The 23,122-nt window shown below is 46.2% G+C and overlaps 2 protein-coding genes across 2 annotated transcripts in view; one reads left to right on the top strand and one right to left on the bottom strand.

Annotated features, from left to right (window-relative positions):
• Window positions 1-4,100, bottom strand: part of METTL17 (methyltransferase like 17) — a 40,334-nt gene extending 36,234 nt beyond the window's left edge. The window contains exon 1 of the mRNA XM_073671203.1: window positions 3,944-4,100. Within this exon, the coding sequence (XP_073527304.1) occupies window positions 3,944-3,979 (36 nt within the window). The 5' untranslated portion in view covers window positions 3,980-4,100. The remainder of the gene's footprint in view (window positions 1-3,943) is intronic.
• A 42-nt stretch (window positions 4,101-4,142) lies between these two features.
• Window positions 4,143-23,122, top strand: part of PARP2 (poly(ADP-ribose) polymerase 2) — a 104,344-nt gene continuing 85,364 nt past the window's right edge. The window contains exon 1 of the mRNA XM_073671202.1: window positions 4,143-4,332. Coding sequence (XP_073527303.1) covers window positions 4,290-4,332 — 43 coding nt within the window. The 5' untranslated portion in view covers window positions 4,143-4,289. The remainder of the gene's footprint in view (window positions 4,333-23,122) is intronic.

Below are 23,122 nucleotides of genomic sequence, written 5' to 3'. Positions count from 1 at the left end.
GGTTCTCGCGGATGATAGTTGAGAAAAATCGCATTGTAATTGCATGATACTCGTCCTACTTTTCTGGATCACCATCGAAACTATTTTTTTTTATACGCTAGACACCAGCCTAAAATAAATTAGGTTACTTGTGTTTTTTGTCAATGCATTTTTTTTTTACGTTTTTATTGCATTTTTGATGCCGCGTTTTTTTGTGTCTTTTTTGGTGTGTGATGCTTTAAATACAGCTGATTTGTTTTTTATACTTCCTGGTACTCGGCTTTGACAAAAATTTACTGATATAGTCATGTGCTGATTATATGCATTTTTGATGCGTTTTCACTGCGGAAAGGCACTAAAAACTCAAGTGCGTTTTCTACCTCCAGATGCACTGGATTTTCAGCATCTAATGCAAGTTTATGGGAAAATCCTACACATAAAACTCAGTGTACCTGAACGAGAAATTGACACGCTGCGGATTTGAAACATGCACAGCAGGTCAGTTTACGCTGAAGCAAAAGAAGCTCAGTGGGCAGGAGATCTCTATAAATCCCATCCACTTAGCTGGAAATGAAAGACGAAAGCAGCGAAAACACAGCGTCAAAAACTCACTAGAAACTCATCGTTTGCCCACAGCTTAAAGGCTAGTGGCTCACAAGCTTATCTCATAACCAAGTTTTCTAGTAAAAATTATGCACCATTTCAATTTGCCCCATTTAAAGTGGATTTGTCAATACAAACTGGCTAGGCTGGTGTACTTACTTAGAAAATCCATGTCAGAATGGCATTCATGTCACTGTGATACTAGAGCTACATGACTACTATGGAGACAGCAGGGTGCCTACGTATTTTAGAATTATTGTTATTACCAGGCATCTTCTGCCTCTTGTTTTGATATTTCTAGAGGTAGTATTTGTCAATTTGGTTATAAATGGGATTTAATTGAGGATTGGTATTTGGAGGTATTTACTATAGACTCTCTTTTTAGAGATTTATTAAAGGTTATATTTTAAAGGCTGTGTGAAACCTGAGAAGCCTCTTGTGCTGCAGAGCTTCAGGAGATCAGATATCAGTGTTTTGGCTTCTCAGGCTCATTGCCCCTGAATGCGTCACACCTTTGACTGTTAGTATTTGCTGTTTTTATTCATCCCAATTGTTTTTTTAGCTTGTTTTATGAATAGCTAGTGCTAAATTTGTGGATTTGTTGTAGAAGGTTTTGTTAGAAATAAGAGTGTGCTTCTCAGGCACATTGCGCCCTAACACATTCTCTCTTGCTTCAGCTTTTCTTGTGAAATGGCGAGGAGAATATTTGACTTGTCAAATGCCCTTCATGTTGAGCAAGTGCAAAATATACTGCTTGATGATGATGAGACAGACCCCTTACAGCTAGAAGATTTAGGGGAAGAAAGTGACATTGTTTCAGAAGATTATGTGGAAGAATGTCCAGATGTGTCTGATACAGATCAGGTTGGAGAGAGTGAGGAGGATGCTCAAGACATAGAAACATATTATTTGGGCAAAGATAAAACAACAAAATGGATAAAAAAGCCACCCCCTAAACGTTCTCGCACACGCTCGCATAACATTTTGAGCCACCTTCCTGGTGTCATAGGAACTGCAAGGAATGCTAAAAATGAAATGGAATGCTGGAACTGTTTATTCACTGATGACATTCTGGTCACAATTGTGACATATACAAATCAGTACATGGACACCATAAGGGACAGTTTCATTAGAAAGCGAGATGTCAACCCTATTGATGTAATTGAACTGAGGGTGTTTATTGGTTTGCTATATCTTTCAGGCGCCTATAGGGCAAGCCGACAGCGTTTGGAGGAGCTCTGGGGTAGAGATGGGGATGGCATTGAGAAATTTTCCTTGGTAATGAATAGAAAGAGATTCAAAATTATAATGCGGTGTCTTCGTTTTGACGACAGAAGTACCAGAACTGAGCGAAAGAAATATGACCGGCTTGCTGCAATTCGTGAGATATTTGAAAAATTTGGTCAAACCTGTCAAAAAAAAGCTATTGTCTAGGTCAAAATGTCACGATTGATGAAATGCTCCCGGGATTTCGTGGTAGATGTGGCTTTCGGCAATATATCCCATCTAAACCAAACAAATATGGGCTAAAATATTTTTCCCTTGCTGACTCCAGGATTACTTATACCTACAATATGGAAGTTTATGCGGGCAAACAGGCAGCAGGTCCATATTGTGTAAGCAACACACCGAGTGAGGTGGTAAAGCGAATGGCTGAGCCTTTGTATGGTTCGGGGAGAAATATAACTGCAGATAACTGGTTTACTGATGTAGGTTTGATAGATTTTTTGAAATCCAAAAATATATGTGGGTACTGTGCGAAAAAAGAAAACACAATTGCCGCCACAGTTTATCAATGTGAAAGGGAGAGAACAATACCACAGTATGTTTGGATTTAGTGATGGGAAAGTTTGTGTCCTGTGTCCTACGCAAGAACAAAAATATTATTCTTGTATCCTCGCTTCATGATGATGCGATCGATCCTCGGTCTGAAGCACAAAATAAGCCGGAAATTATAACGTTTTACAACGAAACCAAGGGTGTACTTTTACAGGTGAACCGCTAACATCTGATAGTGACTGATTTTGAGTACAATACTATTTCAGCAACCTTAGAATTTTTTTTGCTCATCTAAATTTTATGTTTACTAATAGTTTTTGAAGAAAACTGTCGGGTTTTTTTGCAAGTAGCAAAATGTGTGCACTGTGAAACATATTACTTTTCTGGTTAGTAAACATTTTTTTTCCATGTGATTATGTGTATTCTCATTTATTACATTCCTATTAAGGGAACTGATCACTGAAATTTAAAAAAAAGGAAAATATAGCCAATTTTCTTGCCTGTGCCGGACAGGCGCAATGCCCCTAAACTCGTTATGAAACATATTGCCCCTGATGGAGGGTTAAGAGATACCTCATGGCTGTTATATGTGATGTACCTTACACCATGAATCTCCAGTCTCTGACTGGAGTAAGATTTGTGGAGAGGTGCATGGAGGAGCACACCATTTTTAATAAATTAGGCGCCATCAGACCCAAACACGTCCCCATCTCTTCAAGACTGGCGTGAACAATGTGGGTCTTCGATGAATCGGGGCCGATGCTATTTACAGATCATTTGTACACTCCCAAGGGATCATTGAGACTAGCCACGAACTGTGTTCCAAAATAAATGGTTGGGAACTTGATGGCCCCGCCCCTTACGTGACGTCAGTACAAAAGAGCGGCGGGAGAGTAGTCTGACTTGGGTTATGCGGCGCGCACGTGGCGCTGCCTCATCTCAGCCATTGGACTCAGGGTGCCAGCCGTGAGCCGCTTCCAAGGTCCGGGGAAGAGGCAGCATCCGCCGAGCGGAGATGCAGATGAGGGGGGCGGAGCTCGAATCAGTGCCCCGCCCATCTCACCACACACCGCATGGCGTCTCCTGCGTAGCCACTCCCACGTGACGGACCGGTCCACTCCAGCGTGGGGTTGCTGGGGACTCACTCACCCGATGTCGGGTGACGCCCTGTGAGGGCGGCAGAGGGCTCTTGTCTCAGACCTTCCCCGAGGTAGAGGAGAGATGACATCACAGGTGTGACGCACTCAGCACGTGACCTCAGCATTGAGCTTCCCTTCCGCTCGTACACACCGCTATCCCACAGAATATATATAGGCCCCGAGGTGCAGGGAATTGTAACTTACGGAGACCTAATTACACAAACACCCGCTATGATAACGGCGCACACGCTCCCTGCACTGTGCTTGGCATCATAGAGAACGCTGCAGTGCAATGTACTAATGCACGAGCTATGAGCTCTCCCAGAAACACTTGCGAAGGCTATATGCAAATTTAAGGGGGTGGAGCTGATGAAAACGTGTTTACCTACGTTTTCTCAGCACGCGCACTTTCCGGAACAGTCAGAAGCACGTGACTGACTCACCCGAATCTGCCGGAGACGGCTCCGTAAGGCCAGCATTGTCCTGCCGCTCACTGTCAGCGCTGTACCCACCGAATGCCAATCACATGGCCGTCGTTACGACGTAGCCAACCAGCACGCGGCTGCGGTGACCCCGCCTCAAAGATAAGACCCAATCGGCTCGCAGCCTTCCTTAGCCAATCTCCCGCGAAAACAGCGTTTTCTAATCACGTGCTTCCTCACCGGCGTTCTATAACCTCAGCTGTAACGTGTTATCCGTTGAGTGACAGGTCAGCCGGCCAATCAGAGGCGGTCCTGCGTCCAGGATTGGAGTCTTGAGAGGCAAGAAGTAGAGAGCTGCTTGCGGAAGATGTCCGGGCGCAGAGGCTCAGGGCGGGAGCGCACTCCCCGGGGTGAGAGACGGCGTGTGCCGGGCTGAGTGTGGTGTGTAGTCGGGATGCCGAGGCGCCATCACTTTACTAGTGGCTGGAATAAAGCCTACGTATGCGGGCGTATCTTAAGTGTGCGGGACGTGCGTGCCCCACTGCACATTCACCGTGTCCTGGAGCGCGCTGGGGAGCCTGGCCGTGTTTACATGGGACTGCAGGCAAAAGAACTGCATTCTAGTGACGGAAAAGTGCAGCCTCCTCCCCAGCCCTGCACCCGAGTGTAGAGGAGGGTCATGTGCGAGCACCAGCCTGACCTGTCTGCTGGGGCCGGGGAGGCCGTGCTCCTGCACGCTGTGGGGGGGCGCACACTGACACCTGGGGAGAGGGGGTCTATGTATATAATCCACACACTGAGGGGTGTCTATGTATATAATCCACACACTGACACCTGGGGAGAGGGGGGGTCTATGTATATAATCCACACACTGACACCTGGGGAGAGGGGGGGGGTCTATGTATATAATCCACACACTGAGGGGTGTCTATGTATATAATCCACACACTGACACCTGGGGAGAGGGGGGGTCTATGTATATAATCCACACACTGACACCTGGGGAGAGGGGGGGGTCTATGTATATAATCCACACACTGACACCTGGGGAGAGGGGGGGGGTCTATGTATATAATCCACACACTGACACCTGGGGAGAGGGGGGGGGTCTATGTATATAATCCACACACTGACACCTGGGGAGAGGGGGGGGGGGTCTATGTATATAATCCACACACTGACACCTGGGGAGAGGGGGGGGTCTATGTATATAATCCACACACTGACACCTGGGGAGAGGGGGGGGTCTATGTATATAATCCACACACTGACACCTGGGGAGAGGGGGGGGTCTATGTATATAATCCACACACTGACACCTGGGGAGAGGGGGGGGTCTATGTATATAATCCACACACTGACACCTGGGGAGAGGGGGGGGTCTATGTATATAATCCACACACTGACACCTGGGGAGAGGGGGGGGTCTATGTATATAATCCACACACTGACACCTGGGGAGAGGGGGGGGTCTATGTATATAATCCACACACTGACACCTGGGGAGAGGGGGGGGTCTATGTATATAATCCACACACTGACACCTGGGGAGAGGGGGGGGGTCTATGTATATAATCCACACACTGACACCTGGGGAGAGGGGGGGGTCTATGTATATAATCCACACACTGACACCTGGGGAGAGGGGGGGGTCTATGTATATAATCCACACACTGACACCTGGGGAGAGGGGGGGGTCTATGTATATAATCCACACACTGACACCTGGGGAGAGGGGGGTCTATGTATATAATCCACACACTGACACCTGGGGAGAGGGGGTCTATGTATATAATCCACACACTGACACCTGGGGAGAGGGGGGGGTCTATGTATATAATCCACACACTGACACCTGGGGAGAGGGGGGGGTCTATGTATATAATCCACACACTGACACCTGGGGAGAGGGGGGGGGGTCTATGTATATAATCCACACACTGACACCTGGGGAGAGGGGGGGGTCTATGTATATGATCCACACACTGACACCTGGGGAGAGGGGGGGGTCTATGTATATAATCCACACACTGACACCTGGGGAGAGGGGGGGGGTCTATGTATATAATCCACACACTGACACCTGGGGAGAGGGGGGGGGTCTATGTATATAATCCACACACTGACACCTGGGGAGAGGGGGGGGGTCTATGTATATAATCCACACACTGACACCTGGGGAGAGGGGGGGGGTCTATGTATATAATCCACACACTGACACCTGGGGAGAGGGGGGGGGTCTATGTATATAATCCACACACTGACACCTGGGGAGAGGGGGGGGTCTATGTATATAATCCACACACTGAGGGGTGTCTATGTATATAATCCACACACTGACACCTGGGGAGAGGGGGGTCTATGTATATAATCCACACACTGACACCTGGGGAGAGGGGGTCTATGTATATAATCCACACACTGACACCTGGGGAGAGGGGGGGGTCTATGTATATAATCCACACACTGACACCTGGGGAGAGGGGGGGGTCTATGTATATAATCCACACACTGACACCTGGGGAGAGGGGGGGGGGTCTATGTATATAATCCACACACTGACACCTGGGGAGAGGGGGGGGTCTATGTATATGATCCACACACTGACACCTGGGGAGAGGGGGGGGTCTATGTATATAATCCACACACTGACACCTGGGGAGAGGGGGGGGGTCTATGTATATAATCCACACACTGACACCTGGGGAGAGGGGGGGGGTCTATGTATATAATCCACACACTGACACCTGGGGAGAGGGGGGGGGTCTATGTATATAATCCACACACTGACACCTGGGGAGAGGGGGGGGGTCTATGTATATAATCCACACACTGACACCTGGGGAGAGGGGGGGGGTCTATGTATATAATCCACACACTGACACCTGGGGAGAGGGGGGGGTCTATGTATATAATCCACACACTGAGGGGTGTCTATGTATATAATCCACACACTGACACCTGGGGAGAGGGGGGGGGTCTATGTATATAATCCACACACTGACACCTGGGGAGAGGGGGGGGGTCTATGTATATAATCCACACACTGACACCTGGGGAGAGGGGGGGGGTCTATGTATATAATCCACACACTGACACCTGGGGAGAGGGGGGGGGTCTATGTATATAATCCACACACTGACACCTGGGGAGAGGGGGGGGGTCTATGTATATAATCCACACACTGACACCTGGGGAGAGGGGGGGGGGTCTATGTATATAATCCACACACTGACACCTGGGGAGAGGGGGGGGGTCTATGTATATAATCCACACACTGAGGGGTGTCTATGTATATAATCCACACACTGACACCTGGGGAGAGGGGGGGGGTCTATGTATATAATCCACACACTGACACCTGGGGAGAGGGGGGGGGGTCTATGTATATAATCCACACACTGACACCTGGGGAGAGGGGGGGGGGTCTATGTATATAATCCACACACTGACACCTGGGGAGAGGGGGGGGGTCTATGTATATAATCCACACACTGACACCTGGGGAGAGGGGGGGGGGTCTATGTATATAATCCACACACTGACACCTGGGGAGAGGGGGGGGGTCTATGTATATAATCCACACACTGACACCTGGGGAGAGGGGGGGGTCTATGTATATAATCCACACACTGAGGGGGGTCTATGTATATAATCCACACACTGACACCTGGGGAGAGGGGGGGGTCTATGTATATAATCCACACACTGACACCTGGGGAGAGGGGGGGGGGGTCTATGTATATAATCCACACACTGACACCTGGGGAGAGGGGGGTCTATGTATATAATCCACACACTGACACCTGGGGAGAGGGGGGGGGTCTATGTATATAATCCACACACTGACACCTGGGGAGAGGGGGGGGTCTATGTATATAATCCACACACTGAGGGGTGTCTATGTATATAATCCACACACTGACACCTGGGGAGAGGGGGGGGGGGTCTATGTATATAATCCACACACTGACACCTGGGGAGAGGGGGGGGGGGTCTATGTATATAATCCACACACTGACACCTGGGGAGAGGGGGGGGGTCTATGTATATAATCCACACACTGACACCTGGGGAGAGGGGGGGGGGGTCTATGTATATAATCCACACACTGACACCTGGGGAGAGGGGGGGGGTCTATGTATATAATCCACACACTGACACCTGGGGAGAGGGGGGGGGTCTATGTATATAATCCACACACTGAGGGGTGTCTATGTATATAATCCACACACTGACACCTGGGGAGAGGGGGGGGGTCTATGTATATAATCCACACACTGACACCTGGGGAGAGGGGGGGGGTCTATGTATATAATCCACACACTGACACCTGGGGAGAGGGGGGGGTCTATGTATATAATCCACACACTGACACCTGGGGAGAGGGGGGGGTCTATGTATATAATCCACACACTGACACCTGGGGAGAGGGGGGGGTCTATGTATATAATCCACACACTGACACCTGGGGAGAGGGGGGGGTCTCTGTATATAATCCACACACTGACACCTGGGGAGAGGGGGGGGTCTATGTATATAATCCACACACTGACACCTGGGGAGAGGGGGGTCTATGTATATAATCCACACACTGACACCTGGGGAGAGGGGGTCTATGTATATAATCCACACACTGACACCTGGGGAGAGGGGGGGGGGTCTATGTATATAATCCACACACTGACACCTGGGGAGAGGGGGGGGGTCTATGTATATAATCCACACACTGACACCTGGGGAGAGGGGGGGGGTCTATGTATATAATCCACACACTGACACCTGGGGAGAGGGGGGGGGGTCTATGTATATAATCCACACACTGACACCTGGGGGGGGTCTATGTATATAATCCACACACTGACACCTGGGGGGGGGGGGTCTATGTATATAATCCACACACTGACACCTGGGGAGGGGGGGGGGTCTATGTATATAATCCACACACTGACACCTGGGGAGAGGGGGGGGTCTATGTATATAATCCACACACTGACACCTGGGGAGAGGGGGGGGTCTATGTATATAATCCACACACTGACACCTGGGGAGAGGGGGGGGGGTCTATGTATATGATCCACACACTGACACCTGGGGAGAGGGGGGGGTACAGTACAGACCAAAAGTTTGGACACAGCTTCTCATTTAAAGATTTTTCTGTATTTTCATGACTATGAAAATTGTACATTCACACTGAAGGCATCAAAACTATGAATTAACACATGTGGAATTATATACTTAACAAAAAAGTGTGAAACAACTGAAAATATGTCTTATATTCTAGGTTCTTCAAAGTAGTCACCTTTTGCTTTGATGACTGCTTTGCACACTCTTGGCATTCTCTTGATGAGCTTCAAGACTTAGTCACCGGAAATGGTTTTCACTTCACAGGTGTGCCCTGTCAGGTTTAATAAGTGGGATTTCTTGCCTTATAAATGGAGTTGGGACCATCAGTTGTGTTGTGCAGAAGTCTGGTGGATACACAGTTGATAGTCCTACTGAATAGACTGTTAGCTGCTTTTTTCTTGCCATAATACAAATTCTAAGTAAAGAAAAACGAGTGGCCATCATTACTTTAAGAAATGAAGGCCAGTCAGTCCAAAAAATTGGGAAAACTTTGATAGTGTCCCCAAGTGCAGTTGCAAAAACCATCAAGCGCTGTAAAGAAACTGGCTCACATGAGGACCGCCCCAGGAAAGGAAGACCAAGAGTCACCTCTGCTTCTGAGGATAAGTTTATCCGAGTCACCAGCCTCAGAAATCGCAGGTTAACAGCAGCTCAGATTAGAGACCAGGTCAATGCCACACAGAGTTCTAGCAGCAGACACATCTCTACAACAACTGTTAAGAGGAGACTTTGTGCCGCAGGCCTTCATGGTAAAATAGCTGCTAGGAAACCACTGCTAAGGACAGGCAACAAGCAGAAGAGACTTGTTTGGGCTAAAGAACACAAAGAATGGACATTAGACCAGTGGAAATCTGTGCTTTGGTCTGATGAGTCCAAATTTGAGATCTTTGGTTCCAACCATCGTGTCTTTGTGCGACGCAGAAAAGGTGATCGGATGGACTCTACATGCCTGGTTCCCACCGTGAAGCATGGAGGAGGAGGTGTGGGGGTGCTTTGCTGGTGACACTGTTGGGGATTTATTCAAAATTGAAGGCATACTGAACCAGCATGGCTACCACAGCATCTTGCAGCGGCATGCTATTCCATCCGGTTTGCGTTTAGTTGGACCATCATTTATTTTTCAATAGGACAATGACCCCAAACACACCTCCAGGCTGTGTAAGGGCTATTTGACCAAGAAGGAGAGTGATGGGGTGCTACGCCAGATGACCTGGCCTCCACAGTCACCAGACCTGAACCCAATCGAGATGGTTTGGGGTGAGCTGGACCGCAGAGTGAAGGCAAAAGGGCCAACAAGTGCTAAGCATCTCTGGGAACTCCTTCAAGATTGTTGGAAGACCATTTCCGGTGACTACCTCTTGAAGCTCATCAAGAGAATGCCAAGAGTGTGCAAAGCAGTCATCAAAGCAAAAGGTGGCTACTTTGAAGAACCTAGAATATAAGACATATTTTCAGTTGTTTCCCACTTTTTTGTTAAGTATATAATTCCACATGTGTTAATTCATAGTTTTGATGCCTTCAGTGTGAATGTGCAATGTTCATAGTCAAGAAAATACAGAAAAAGCTTTAAATGAGAAGGTGTGTCCAAACTTTTGGTCTGTACTGTATTTACTGATGTACATTGGGTGTGTATATAAGAAAGCCATATATTGACTCACGGTAGATGTCTATATTTCATATGATGACCCAGGCGTGTATACAAGTTGTATACTGATGTAGCGTAGCTGTGTATAACACATGATTAGTACGCTGCTCTGGTCTTCAGGATGTGCCCTCAGGTCACACTTAACCACTGCATAGCTTGTCATAGTTCTGTATTTGGAAGCTTCTCTATATGAAGCTAATGTTACTCAGCAGAGTCATTTGCATGTTCACATCTGTGTTGAAAGCTTCATGGCTAAATCGCTCTGCAAGCAGCACTAATATTACTGACAAACCGATTGACACCACAACAGAACCTCATGCATAACCTTCCAAGTCAGTGAGGTCCGCCAGGTGCCGTCAGTGGCCATTAAACGACTGATCTGGCCCAGCGTTGTGGCTCCTACTGTGAACTGACCCGGGCCCCTATAACTCTTTGGGCCCGATTTAATGATTTGCAATTTATTGAAGTTACTTTAGCTTATGGTATTCGCTGACTTTTTTTTTTTTTCTGAGCCAAATTATTTAAAATGGTGCATGCGGATAATATATTTGGTGCAAATCAACATTGCGCTTGTTTGTGTTCAACCGGTTTTTGCTCCATTTTAGTACCAAAAGTTGTAAATGTGCCATATTGGAAACACCTGCAAGACCCTTTTTCCAGGTGGGGGGGAGGGACTGGAGTGAGATGCATCATGTAAATGTGGCATATCGAGAATCTGTCTAAAACATGTGGATAAGGAAAGATAAAATAAGATTAAAAAATATAAACAACTTAAAGTGGCGTAAATGGTATAGAAAATAAGGCGCAAATACAAAAAATATCCAAGGGTATGTGCACACGATGCAGAAAATTTCTGCATCATTTCTGCATCTCCCTGGCAGAAAAAACGCATGCAGATTGTGCATGCGTTTTTCCTGCGGAATACATGCGGATTCACATGCGTTTCCGCATGTGGATTGACAAGCGCTTTCCAGGCTATTTTAGCATCACCTGGAAAGTGTTTGACAACTTGGTCACACTATATAAATCCATGCAACCGGCATGGATTTATATAGTGTGACCCGAGAGTGTATATACTTGCCTCCGATGGCCCGTGCTGTCCTGCTCAATCCATTCTCCCGGCAACTTTGAATTGAAAGACCTGCCGACGTCAGCTCAGGTCCTACAACTCACTGCAAAGTGCCAGGAACCAAGCAGGAGCGGTGCGCGGGCCGACAGAAGGTAAGTATACATTTATTTTTTATTTTATTATTTTTTTTACAGCTTTTTTTAATGGTACCTGGGTGTGGATGAGAGTCTCCTCTCTTCTACACCCGGGTACCATCCGCACATTAGAACGCGCCAATAGCGCAAGTACAGATGCAGTCTTGCGGAATTGGCGCGTTCTAATGCAAGTCAATGGCGGCGAAAACGCAGCGTTTACGCAAAATTAATTGACATGCTGCGGATTTTTGAGCGCAGCGTTTACGCTGCGGAAAAATCCGCATCATGGGCACAGCACATGCAGATTTCAATTGGGGAACATTGCTGCTCTTCTACCATACGTTTTTAATGCGTTTCCGCAACTGCATTAAATACGCATCGTGTGAACTCAGCCTAAAGGAGCAAATCACTCCAGAAAGCAGAAGGCACAGCAGTGATTAATCGGGGCCACTGAGCCTAAGAAAACAATCCATAATTGTAGTTGGACCGTGTTAGAAACTACTGCTGCATGACCAGAGAAAACCTTAGCTATAAATCCCCGCTGTGTGATGTGTATTTAGCTCCATGTTTGTCTACACTCATGTGAATGGAGCCTAAGGTCTTATTCATCACATTATAGTTCCAGATGAGAGCTGTGTATTTACTAATAAAATGGCAATCTGGTCATTATCGGAAATATGAGCCTATTCACCATTATCTTTTTTTTTTTCACCTGTTTTCAGTGCAATGTGTCTTGCTTTTAAAAGGAACTTGTCATGTGAAAAAAAAAAAAAACACTGTCATTCTACAGGATTAGGCTGCGTGCCCACTATGCGTTTTTCAAGTTGTTTTTGCCGCGGAATTTCTGCAGCGAAAACGCTTAGAAATCGCTTGGTAATACGTGCCCCATGGTCCCCAATGATCCGCATGTGCTGTGCACATGTTTCGGAAATTTCCGCTGCGGATTATCATTGCTTAAAAATACACAGCATGTCTATTAATTTTGCGGACACGCAGCGTAATTGCCGCCATTGACTTGCATTGAATCGCATAATATCCGTATGAGCACATGCTTATATTATTCGTTTCAATGTGCGGATGGTACCCGGGTCTGGAGAAGAGGAGACTCTCCTCCAGGCTCGAGTACCATAGAGCCTGTTAAAAAAAGAATTTACCTGGTAGGAAAAACGCATGTAAAATCCGCACTGAGAGCCTGTCTGCTGGGTGGTAATAAAATTTATTTCCTCTAGGCAAGCTTGGGGCTTTCAGTCATAGAGGCATGGCTTCAGTCACCGCTCAGTAACCGCACCCTAGCACTGACTGACAACCGGCTCTGTACTGATGCACTGCTGAGGTGACTGTTGGTCAGTGCCAGTGAGCGGCGGCTGTAACTGCACCCTATCTACTGATCTACTGAGCAGTAACTGAAGCCGTTCCTCCATGACTGAAAGCCTGAGGAATGAAGTTAATTTCTTCCCGGCAGCAAGGCTTCCAGTGTGGTGGCCACACGGCGTCAGAATGCTGTTAAAGAGACTGTCTGTCTGGCTCAGCCGTGAAGCCCCAAGGTCCTGTACTTGGTTTGAACAGTCATCCTATGCAATCATTTAAAAACACCTTCATGTTTTACCTCCATCTCCGCCCTTTTCTGGTTCTGTGAAGCCAGAGCTGTCAATCAAATAAGGGGGTATGGAGATAGAGATAAGCATGGGGAACCTTTTTTTCTGCCAAGGGCCATTTGGATATTTATACCATCCTTCGGGGGCCGCACAAAATTATCAGCTTGAAAATTACCCTGCTATATTTGGTCAAGCATTTAATTAACTCGCCCCTAATGTGATGGCTGGATCTGCTTCTCTTTGAGGCTGTGATGTTAGGTGGTATACATGTTGCTACTCATAATTGCTTTTCCAGATTTGCGTTGATCTGGAGCACAGGCGACTCTTTGCGATAAGTTTTGTAAAGAACTGATCACAGCAGTAAGTCATACTGAACACATATGAATATTACACTGCAGGACTGCTCACAGTGGGAATCCATTACTGCTCACATAACATAGAATACCAAGCAGTGGGAGATCTGCAATGTATACCTCACATAGGAGACACTGAGACTGCTGCAGTGTGTGTGTGTGTATACCTCACATAGGAGACACTGAGACTGCTGCAGTGTGTGTGTGTGTGTGTGTGTGTGTATACCTCACATAGGAGACACTGAGACTGCTGCAGTGTGTGTGTGAGACTGCTGCAGTGTGTGTGTGTGTGTATACCTCACATAGGAGACACTGAGACTGCTGCAGTGTGTGTGTGTATACCTCACATAGGAGACACTGAGACTGCTGCAGTGTGTGTGTGTGTGTATACCTCACATAGGAGACACTGAGACTGCTGCAGTGTGTGTGTGTGTGTGTATACCTCACATAGGAGACACTGAGACTGCTGCAGTGTGTGTGTGTGTATACCTCACATAGGAGACACTGAGACTGCTGCAGTGTGTGTGTGTGTGTATACCTCACATAGGAGACACTGAGACTGCTGCAGTGTGTGTGTACCTCACATAGGAGACACTGAGACTGCTGCAGTGTGTGTATACCTCACATAGGAGACACTGAGACTGCTGCAGTGTGTGTGTGTATACCTCACATAGGAGACACTGAGACTACTGCAGTGTGTGTGTGTATACCTCACATAGGAGACACTGAGACTGCTGCAGTGTGTGTGTGTGTATACCTCACATAGGAGACACTGAGACTGCTGCAGTGTGTGTGTGTGTGTATACCTCACATAGGAGACACTGAGACTGCTGCAGTGTGTGTGTGTGTGTATACCTCACATAGGAGACACTGAGACTGCTGCAGTGTGTGTGTGTGTATACCTCACATAGGAGACACTGAGACTGCTGCAGTGTGTGTGTGTGTGTATACCTCACATAGGAGACACTGAGACTGCTGCAGTGTGTGTATACCTCACATAGGAGACACTGAGACTGCTGCAGTGTGTGTGTGTGTATACCTCACATAGGAGACACTGAGACTACTGCAGTGTGTGTGTGTGTGTGTATATACCTCACATAGGAGACACTGAGACTGCTGCAGTGTGTGTGTGTGTGTATACCTCACATAGGAGACACTGAGACTGCTGCAGTGTGTGTGTGTGTGTGTGTATACCTCACATAGGAGACACTGAGACTGCTGCAGTGTGTGTGTGTGTATACCTCACATAGGAGACACTGAGACTGCTGCAGTGTGTGTGTGTGTGTGTGTATACCTCACATAGGAGACACTGAGACTGCTGCAGTGTGTGTGTATACCTCACATAGGAGACACTGAGACTGCTGCAGTGTGTGTGTGTGTGTGTGTATACCTCACATAGGAGACACTGAGACTGCTGCAGTGTGTGTGTATACCTCACATAGGAGACACTGAGACTGCTGCAGTGTGTGTGTGTATACCTCACATAGGAGACACTGAGACTGCTGCAGTGTTTGTGTATACCTCACATAGGAGACACTGAGACTGCTGCAGTGTGTGTGTATACCTCACATAGGAGACACTGAGACTGCTGCAGTGTGTGTGTGTATACCTCACATAGGAGACACTGAGACTGCCTTATAGATAATAGACGCAATGACTGCTGTATATACATCATAGGTGACAAGGGGGCTGAAACATAGACTTCACAAGAGACATGGGGGTTGCCGCTGCTGTCTTTATCTGTGGGACGGAATTGCATCGCGTGTTAACTCCGTACATGTGGTACGTCATTGCCCTGGCCAGAGTAAGGATATAATCTTTCATTGCATGCGCCCCAGCAATCCGTAGTGAACGCTGTGTGTTCACAGAATAATAAGAAATTAAAGGGCTGGGAGCCGTCAAAAAAATGGGCCGACTCCTAAAATATATAATTGGTACAGTAGTTTAATGCAGGATGTGCTGTAAATGTTTTCATAAGAATTTGGGAAAGTTGTGAAATGTCCTATGAGGGTATGTGCACACTGTCAGGAGCCGCTACGGGTTTAACGTTGCGTGTTCTGCAGCGTCAAACCCGCAGCGGCCAAATGATACAGCATAGTGGATGGGATTTGTAGACATCCCATGTCCACTATGCGTCTCCTTGGACATGCTGCGCGTCTTTCCAGACTGCAGCATGTCAATTTCTCTTGCGGGTCCACATGTGGACTTTCCCCATAGACCTAACCTCTATGAGGAAAGTCCGCAGGTGAAAAATATAAAATAAAGCGCTGCTCATTTGCATAGTGAGCGGAAGCCGCCGCCTGTTATTCCGCAGCCGGCTCTGGACAGTGAGCACATACCCTGAATGTCTGTTCTGTTCCTGATCTAAGGATCTCTGCTTTTCGTTGAGATGAATCTGTGCTGCGCTTTATGTACACTCTCAGTAGTGAGGCAGTGTTGTGGAGTCGGTGGTTTGGCTTACTGACTCCGCAGCTGGGCACCGAGCACCTGTACTTGGTTTCAACAGTCATTCTGTGCTGACAGTCCCTTTTGAGTACAGCTGTTACATACCTGTGTGCATAAGGCTGTAGTCGTGCACTTAGCCAAATGTATACGTCAGGAAAAGCACATGTATATGCTTCATTGGATGGAGGCCAAAGAGTGTCCTTTTAGCCTCTGTTCTACCAGTTTGTATTTAAGTGCAGTTTAGTTCCGGCTTTGTTCACACTTTGGTTCGGATATTCCATTTGTTCTGCTTGTCCAAAATGGATCAGTTGCCTAGCTAATGCAAGCTGAAGAGGGTGGGCCCCATTCATTATTATGCGATCTGTCTGGATTTTATTATGTCAGTTTTTAAAACTGAAGATGACACACTTTTTTTTTTTTTTTTTTTTTTTTTTTTTATAACGAAGCCTGAGACGGCAAAAACCAGACAGTTCCCACAGTAACCAATGGAGTCCCTCTGCTTTACTTGTGCATCAGTGATGGAGCAGATCCGGTTTGCATACTTGTTCCATTTGGCTATTTCTCAAAACTAAGCAGACACTGTTGTATAACAGGTGTGAATATAGCCTTATTGTATAAAAAAGCAGAGAAAACTGTGTCCCTATAAAGAGGGTCAATGCAAAAACTGTATACTATGCATTATGCTGGGTCTCGGTGAGGGAACGATGCCACAGGATCTACCCCCAACAGTAGGCTCAGACACTGTGTGCACTTGTTAGAAAACACTGACCACAATTCTGCTGTGTATTTGTAAGTCAAAACCAGGAGTGCAACCTAAGTAAATGTACTGTGGATGTGGGTCTCTCCATTATAAGTAATGGTGTCTAAAGTGACCTCACTCACAGCTTAAAAAAAATCTACAACAGATTATAGGTTTGCTGGAGATCATCCTGCGCGCTGCAGTGTGCACAGCGACCACACACACTGTTGCTGGCTCATATCAGCAGTGACGAGCCGGCAACAGATCGGTGTCAGAATACACCACCCCGCAGGTGACATCTCTGGTTTCTGCACGCTGGGTTTTCTGACACCCCTTTGTTGCCGGCTAGTCACTGCTGATATGAGCCAGCAATTTAGCACAGTCACAGCGCGCAGGGACTAGCCCAGCCCCTGAAACGAGTGTCACTGACTCTTCGTTTCAGGGAGGGGGCAGAGGCTGTGACAGTGATCGCAACCTCTGTCCCCTGATGACGTTTCGTTTCAGTATCCCAACATGCACTGGGATTCTCTAACGAAGCGTCTTTTGAGATTAACACGCACCATTTAAAGTCTATGGTGTTGTTCTATTCACATGTCAGTGGGGTTTTTTGCTGACTGCTTATCTGCAAAAAAAAATCTCAGACATGTTCATTTTTGGTCAGTCACGGATCAACATGTCCCATACAAATCTATGGTCTGTGAAAATAATGGACAGCACATGGGTGGCATCAGTGTGCTGTCTGTGATTTAATGTTGCAGTTTTATTTTTCAACCGTGAAAAACACTGATGGTAAAAACTGACACTCTGCCAAACACTGAATAAGGCTATGTGCCCACGATGCAGAAATGATGCATATTTTTTCCTCTTCTCCCTGGCAGGAAAAAAGCATGCGGATTTTACATGCAGATTTTACATGCTTTTTTCCCGCCAGGTAGAAGCGTTTGTCAAGCGTTTTTGTGGTGATGTCATTGAGTCCTATGTCAGGTCACATGACTCAATGACGTCATGGCAGGTCCTTCACAACACCGCGACCCATGCAGCAGACCAGACGGAGGGGAGAAAACACCGGGAGGACATTGGAAGGTAAGTATAATCTTTACAATAAAAAAATTCTTTTTTTTTTTTATTTATTTTTTTTTTACAGGTTCTTTGGTACCCAGGTCTGGATGAGAGTCTCCTCTCCTCCAGACCTGGGTACCATCTTCACATTGAACTGTGTGATATCCGCATGTGCAGATGCAGTAATGCGGATGTCACCTGGTCCAATGCAAGTCAATGGTGGCGATTACGCTGCGTGTCCGCAAAATTAATGGACATGCTGCTGATTTTTCCGCAATGATGATCCGCAGCGGAAATTTCCGCAGCATGTGCACAGCACATGCGGATTATCATTGAGGACCATGGGGCACTTATTACCAAGCGTTTTTTAAGCGTTTTCGCTGCGGAAATTCCGCGGCAAAAAACGCCTGAAAAACGCTTAGTGGACACACTAACTAAGCCTGTTTTTACATGTGTGAAAAATCACGAAAGTCTGAATGAGGCTGAAGTAAAAGCTTTTCTGTCTTAGTATTGTTTTTAGGTGAGACATCTTTCATATATACAGCATTGGGACCCATACCCATCAGCATCGGCCGAGTGTCATGCGATTTTCATGCGAATACAATGCAATTTTTCTCACCTAGCATCCGAATTACATGCGTATGCAATGCGATTATAACATAAGCTTTTACATAGAAAACTTTAAATGACATACAGAACTACTCTAAGTAAATATTCTTCAAAACAGAAATATGTGAGTGAGATATATAATCTGTGCATTGCGTATGTATCTTACTGTACGTGTATTTAAGTAATAAATGAAAACAATGGCGTGGGGTTCCCACGGAATTTTAATAACCAGCTGAGGGAAAGCAGACAGCTGTGGGCTGTCCTTTATAGCCTGGGAAGGGTGTAAAACACAGGGCGCTTCCCAGGCTATTTAGTATCAGCCCACAGCTGTATACTTGGCCTTTACTGGATATTAAAATGCCCCCCCCCCCACCTATAATTGATAACCAGTAAAGGCTAGGCAGACAGCTGCGGTCTGATATTAATAGGCTAGGGAAGGGGCGAAGGATATTGGCACCCTCCCAGACTAAAAACCTCAGCTCTCAACCGCCCCAGAAATAACGCAAGTGAGGTGAACCGTTCACCTTTCTCACAGCACCGCGAGGCGCTGAGCTGCACGATCACGCGCAGCTCAGTGTCTCTGCTGATTGTTAGGCTCAACAGTTGCATCATGCCACTGTTCAGCAAGACATCTAGATGTAGCAGAGTTAGACTCTTCAAAGGACAAATGCATTATCTTCTCGTCTGATAGGTGAGAAATATGGTGGTTTATTTTTTTCGTTTTCCATAATGCGTCAAATAGGGATGGGGAGTGTTTATTAAAATAAAGGAGTCTGTGTCATTATTTCAAATAAAGGACTTTTATTCTGGGTGTTCTTTATTTACAATATGACTATGGGGTTAGTGATGGGGGTGTTTTATAGATGCCTCACCATTACTAACCCCTGGGCTTGATGTCAGCTGCCAATACAAAGCTGACAAAAACCGCACAAGGGCAAGTGGGAAGAGTGGAGCCTAAGCGGCTGACTTGATGCTTCTTATGGATATGCCTTACTTGGGCAGCTGAGAGCTGATGTTTTTAGTTTGGGAGGGAGCCAATATCCATGGCCCTTTCCTAGCCTATTAATGTCAGTCTGCAGCTGTCTGCCTAGCCTTTGGTTAATATATAGGGGGGACCGCACTTCATTTTTTTTTTTTTTTTTTGTTAATTTATTGAACTGTTAGCTAAATACATGAACATTAACGTACACACGCACTGCACTAATTTTGTCACTGACATCTTTCTATATATTCTATTGTGACAGGTCATACTGTGCATTTACTGTACTCCGCTAATGAAATGTCGGGTTTTCTAGGAGATGGGTGCTTAGAAATTAGACGGAACACACATGGTCCAGGTGCCGTGCGGTTTTTCTTTTTCACCCTGGCCCGCAGGGTGATTATATTTAGCCCGCGACACCACAACCACCACCCCTATGTGGGGCCATTATTCTGTAAAGAGGACTTTGTGGGGCCCGTTTTACTATGTAGAAGGCAGTGTGAGGCCCATAATACTATAAGGAAGACTGTGGGGCCCATTATACTGTATGGAGGACTATGTGGGGCCATTATACTGTATACTGGTTGGCCCGCGACTTTGTCCAAGATTTTCATTTTGGCCGTCTGTGTGTTTGAGTTTGACATCCCTGCCTTAGATGGAGAGTGCTACAATTTATTATACTTCTTTGTAGAGTCTGACAGACTAAAAAAAAAATCCTTCCTTTGCAATCAGGGCTGCAGTAAGTAATGTACTGTACCTGAGCTTGTGCTGATGAGTCCTATACAGCAGATCTATATGAACCAGTGATGACTGGGCGCAGGAGCAAAGGACACTGCATTCTCCCAAAGGTGAAGTAAGAGGGTGCTTCACATATGCTCCGTGAGCTCTGTGTCATACCTGCTGGTAGATGAATTTCAATGGTTGGACTCAACGTATGACATTTATATCCTTTGCTAATATAAATATAAACTGTCTAAATTGATTTCTATGGAATGCTTGTCACAAGAATGTAGGATGAGATGGTTACCATACCACTGTATCCTCTGCACCACAAGCTGCATGGCTCCCTGCCACATAATGTGAATAGGATTTTGTAAAAATCCTCTTAACTCCTATGTAACCTGTGTCTACTTTGATAAAGGCTCCATTCTGATCAACAATGTTAATATAAAAGAGAGAGCCATGTGATATATTGATGAACCTTGTTTTGGGCTTGATTGCATGCTATTGCATTGTTCTCAGGATGCAGACAGTATTATGTTGCAATATAGCAGAGAATCAGTAGTAATGTGCTGGCGGCCATTATGGCTGCATAGTCATTTCAACCACTATGATATTGATGACCTATCTGGGTCTGACACCCACACCAACAAAATGTTACCAGTCTCGTCACTGTTTAGGCACCACTGCCAGGTACTGCAGCTCAGCTACATTTTATTTGATTTAATTTGGTTTTCAGTGTGTGACTTTCCTTATAGCGGTTGTCAGAAGTTTATCTAGGCTTTCTGGCACCCGGGGCAAGAATTAAATTTGGCACTCTATGCTACCACTAGCAACTAGCTAACTGTCACTATATTAGTGATCATAACCATGGATACCTACGGTCCTGCAATGCCTGCACACGAGGAAAGAGACAGCTATGTATTTCTCACACACACCAAATTCCCCATACTGTGTCTGCACACATGCCATCACCCTTGCTCCCTATACGGTGTCCTTATACATTCCCCTCCTTTGCTCCCCATATTGCGTACTTGGCCATTCTCTCCATTCTGTGTCCGCACCAATCAGCCCCACACTAAATCTTCCCCTGCCATACCATAAATCTCTCCCCACAGCCACACCATAAATTGCCCCCCATAGTAAATCTCCCCCTAACCATACAATAAACCACCCCCCACAATGAATCTTCCCTTCCATTACATCTTCGGTATCCTCAGCTCTGGAGCACAGAGCACTTTCCACCAATGTGCGTCTTTGCAGCGGCGGTGAGTGATGTCAGCGGCGTGATCACATGACCTTATCATGCTGCTGGCATCGCACCGACACTGAGATCAGAGCTTCAATTGTACAGGGTGGGCCATTTATATGGATACACCTAAATAAAATGGGAATGGTTGGTGATATTAACTTCCTGTTTGTGGCACATTAGTATATGGGAAGGGGAAAACTTTTCCAGATGGGTGGTGGCCATTTTGGATCCAACTTTATTTTTTTACAATGGGAAGAGGGTCATGTAACACATCAAACTTATTGAGAATTTCATAAGAAAAACAATGGTGTGCTTGGTTTTAACGTAACTTTATTCTTTCATGAGATTTCCAAGTTTCTGACCACTTATAAAATGTGTTCAAAGTGCTGCTCATTGTGTTGGATTGTTAATGCAACCCTCTTCTCCCACTCTTGACACACTGATAGCAACACCGCAGAAGAAATGCTAGCATAGGCTTCCAGTATCCGTTGTTTCAGATGCTGCACATCTCTTATCTTCACAGCATAGACAATTGCCTTCAGATGACCCCAAAGATAAAAGTCTAAGGGGGTCAGATCGGGAGACCTTGGTGGCCATTCAAGTGGCCCATGACGACCAATCCACTTTCCAGGAAATTGTTCATGTAGGAATGCTCGGACCTGACACCCATAATGTGGTGGTGCACCATCTTGTTAGAAAAACTTAAGGAACGTGCCATTTTCAGTGCATAAAGAAAGCAACACATCATCATGTAGCAATTTCAGATATCCAGTGGCATTGAGGTTTCCATTGATGAAGAATGGCCCCACTATCTTTGTACCCCATGTACCACACCATACCATCAATTTTTCAATTTTTGTGTTCCCACAGTCTTGGAGGGATCTATCCACTGTGGGTTAGTGTCGGACTAATAGCGGTGGTTTTCTTTAACTTCACCATTCACAAAAAAGTTTGCCTCATCACTGAACATAATGTTCTGTGTAAACGGAGTGTCCTGTTCCAATTTTTGTTTTACCCGTTCTGCAAATTCAGTGCGCCGATCTGGGTCATCCTCGTTGAGATGCTGCAGCAGCTGGATTTTGTAGGGGGGCCATTTGTGAGTAGCTAATATCCGCTGATGCCACTCTCCAGTGACATGCAGCGAGTGCTACGCTGTGGGCTCTTGCTGAATGAAGCTAGGACAGCCACTGATGGTTCTTCATTAGTGACAGTTTTCTTGCGTCCACATTTTGGCAAATCCAACACTGAACCTGTTTCGCGAATTTTGACAAGCAGTTTACTATCTGTAGCATGGGAGATGGGTGGTCTCGTAGGGTGTCTTGCATTGAAATGTGCTGCAATGACCTGGGTACTGCGTTCACCAGACATCAACACAATTTCTATCCGCTCCTCCCATGTTAACCTCTGCGACATGTCAATGGCTGTAAACAAAGAGAAACTTGTAAATAACTCATGAAAAAATAAAGTTACGTTA

This window comes from Phyllobates terribilis, unplaced genomic scaffold (assembly GCF_046119375.1).
Source record: "Phyllobates terribilis strain yellow unplaced genomic scaffold, ASM4611937v1 Scaffold_1__5_contigs__length_1240528914, whole genome shotgun sequence".
Lineage (NCBI taxonomy): Eukaryota > Metazoa > Chordata > Amphibia > Anura > Dendrobatidae > Phyllobates > Phyllobates terribilis.
This window is presented reverse-complemented; position numbering and strand designations above follow the sequence as displayed.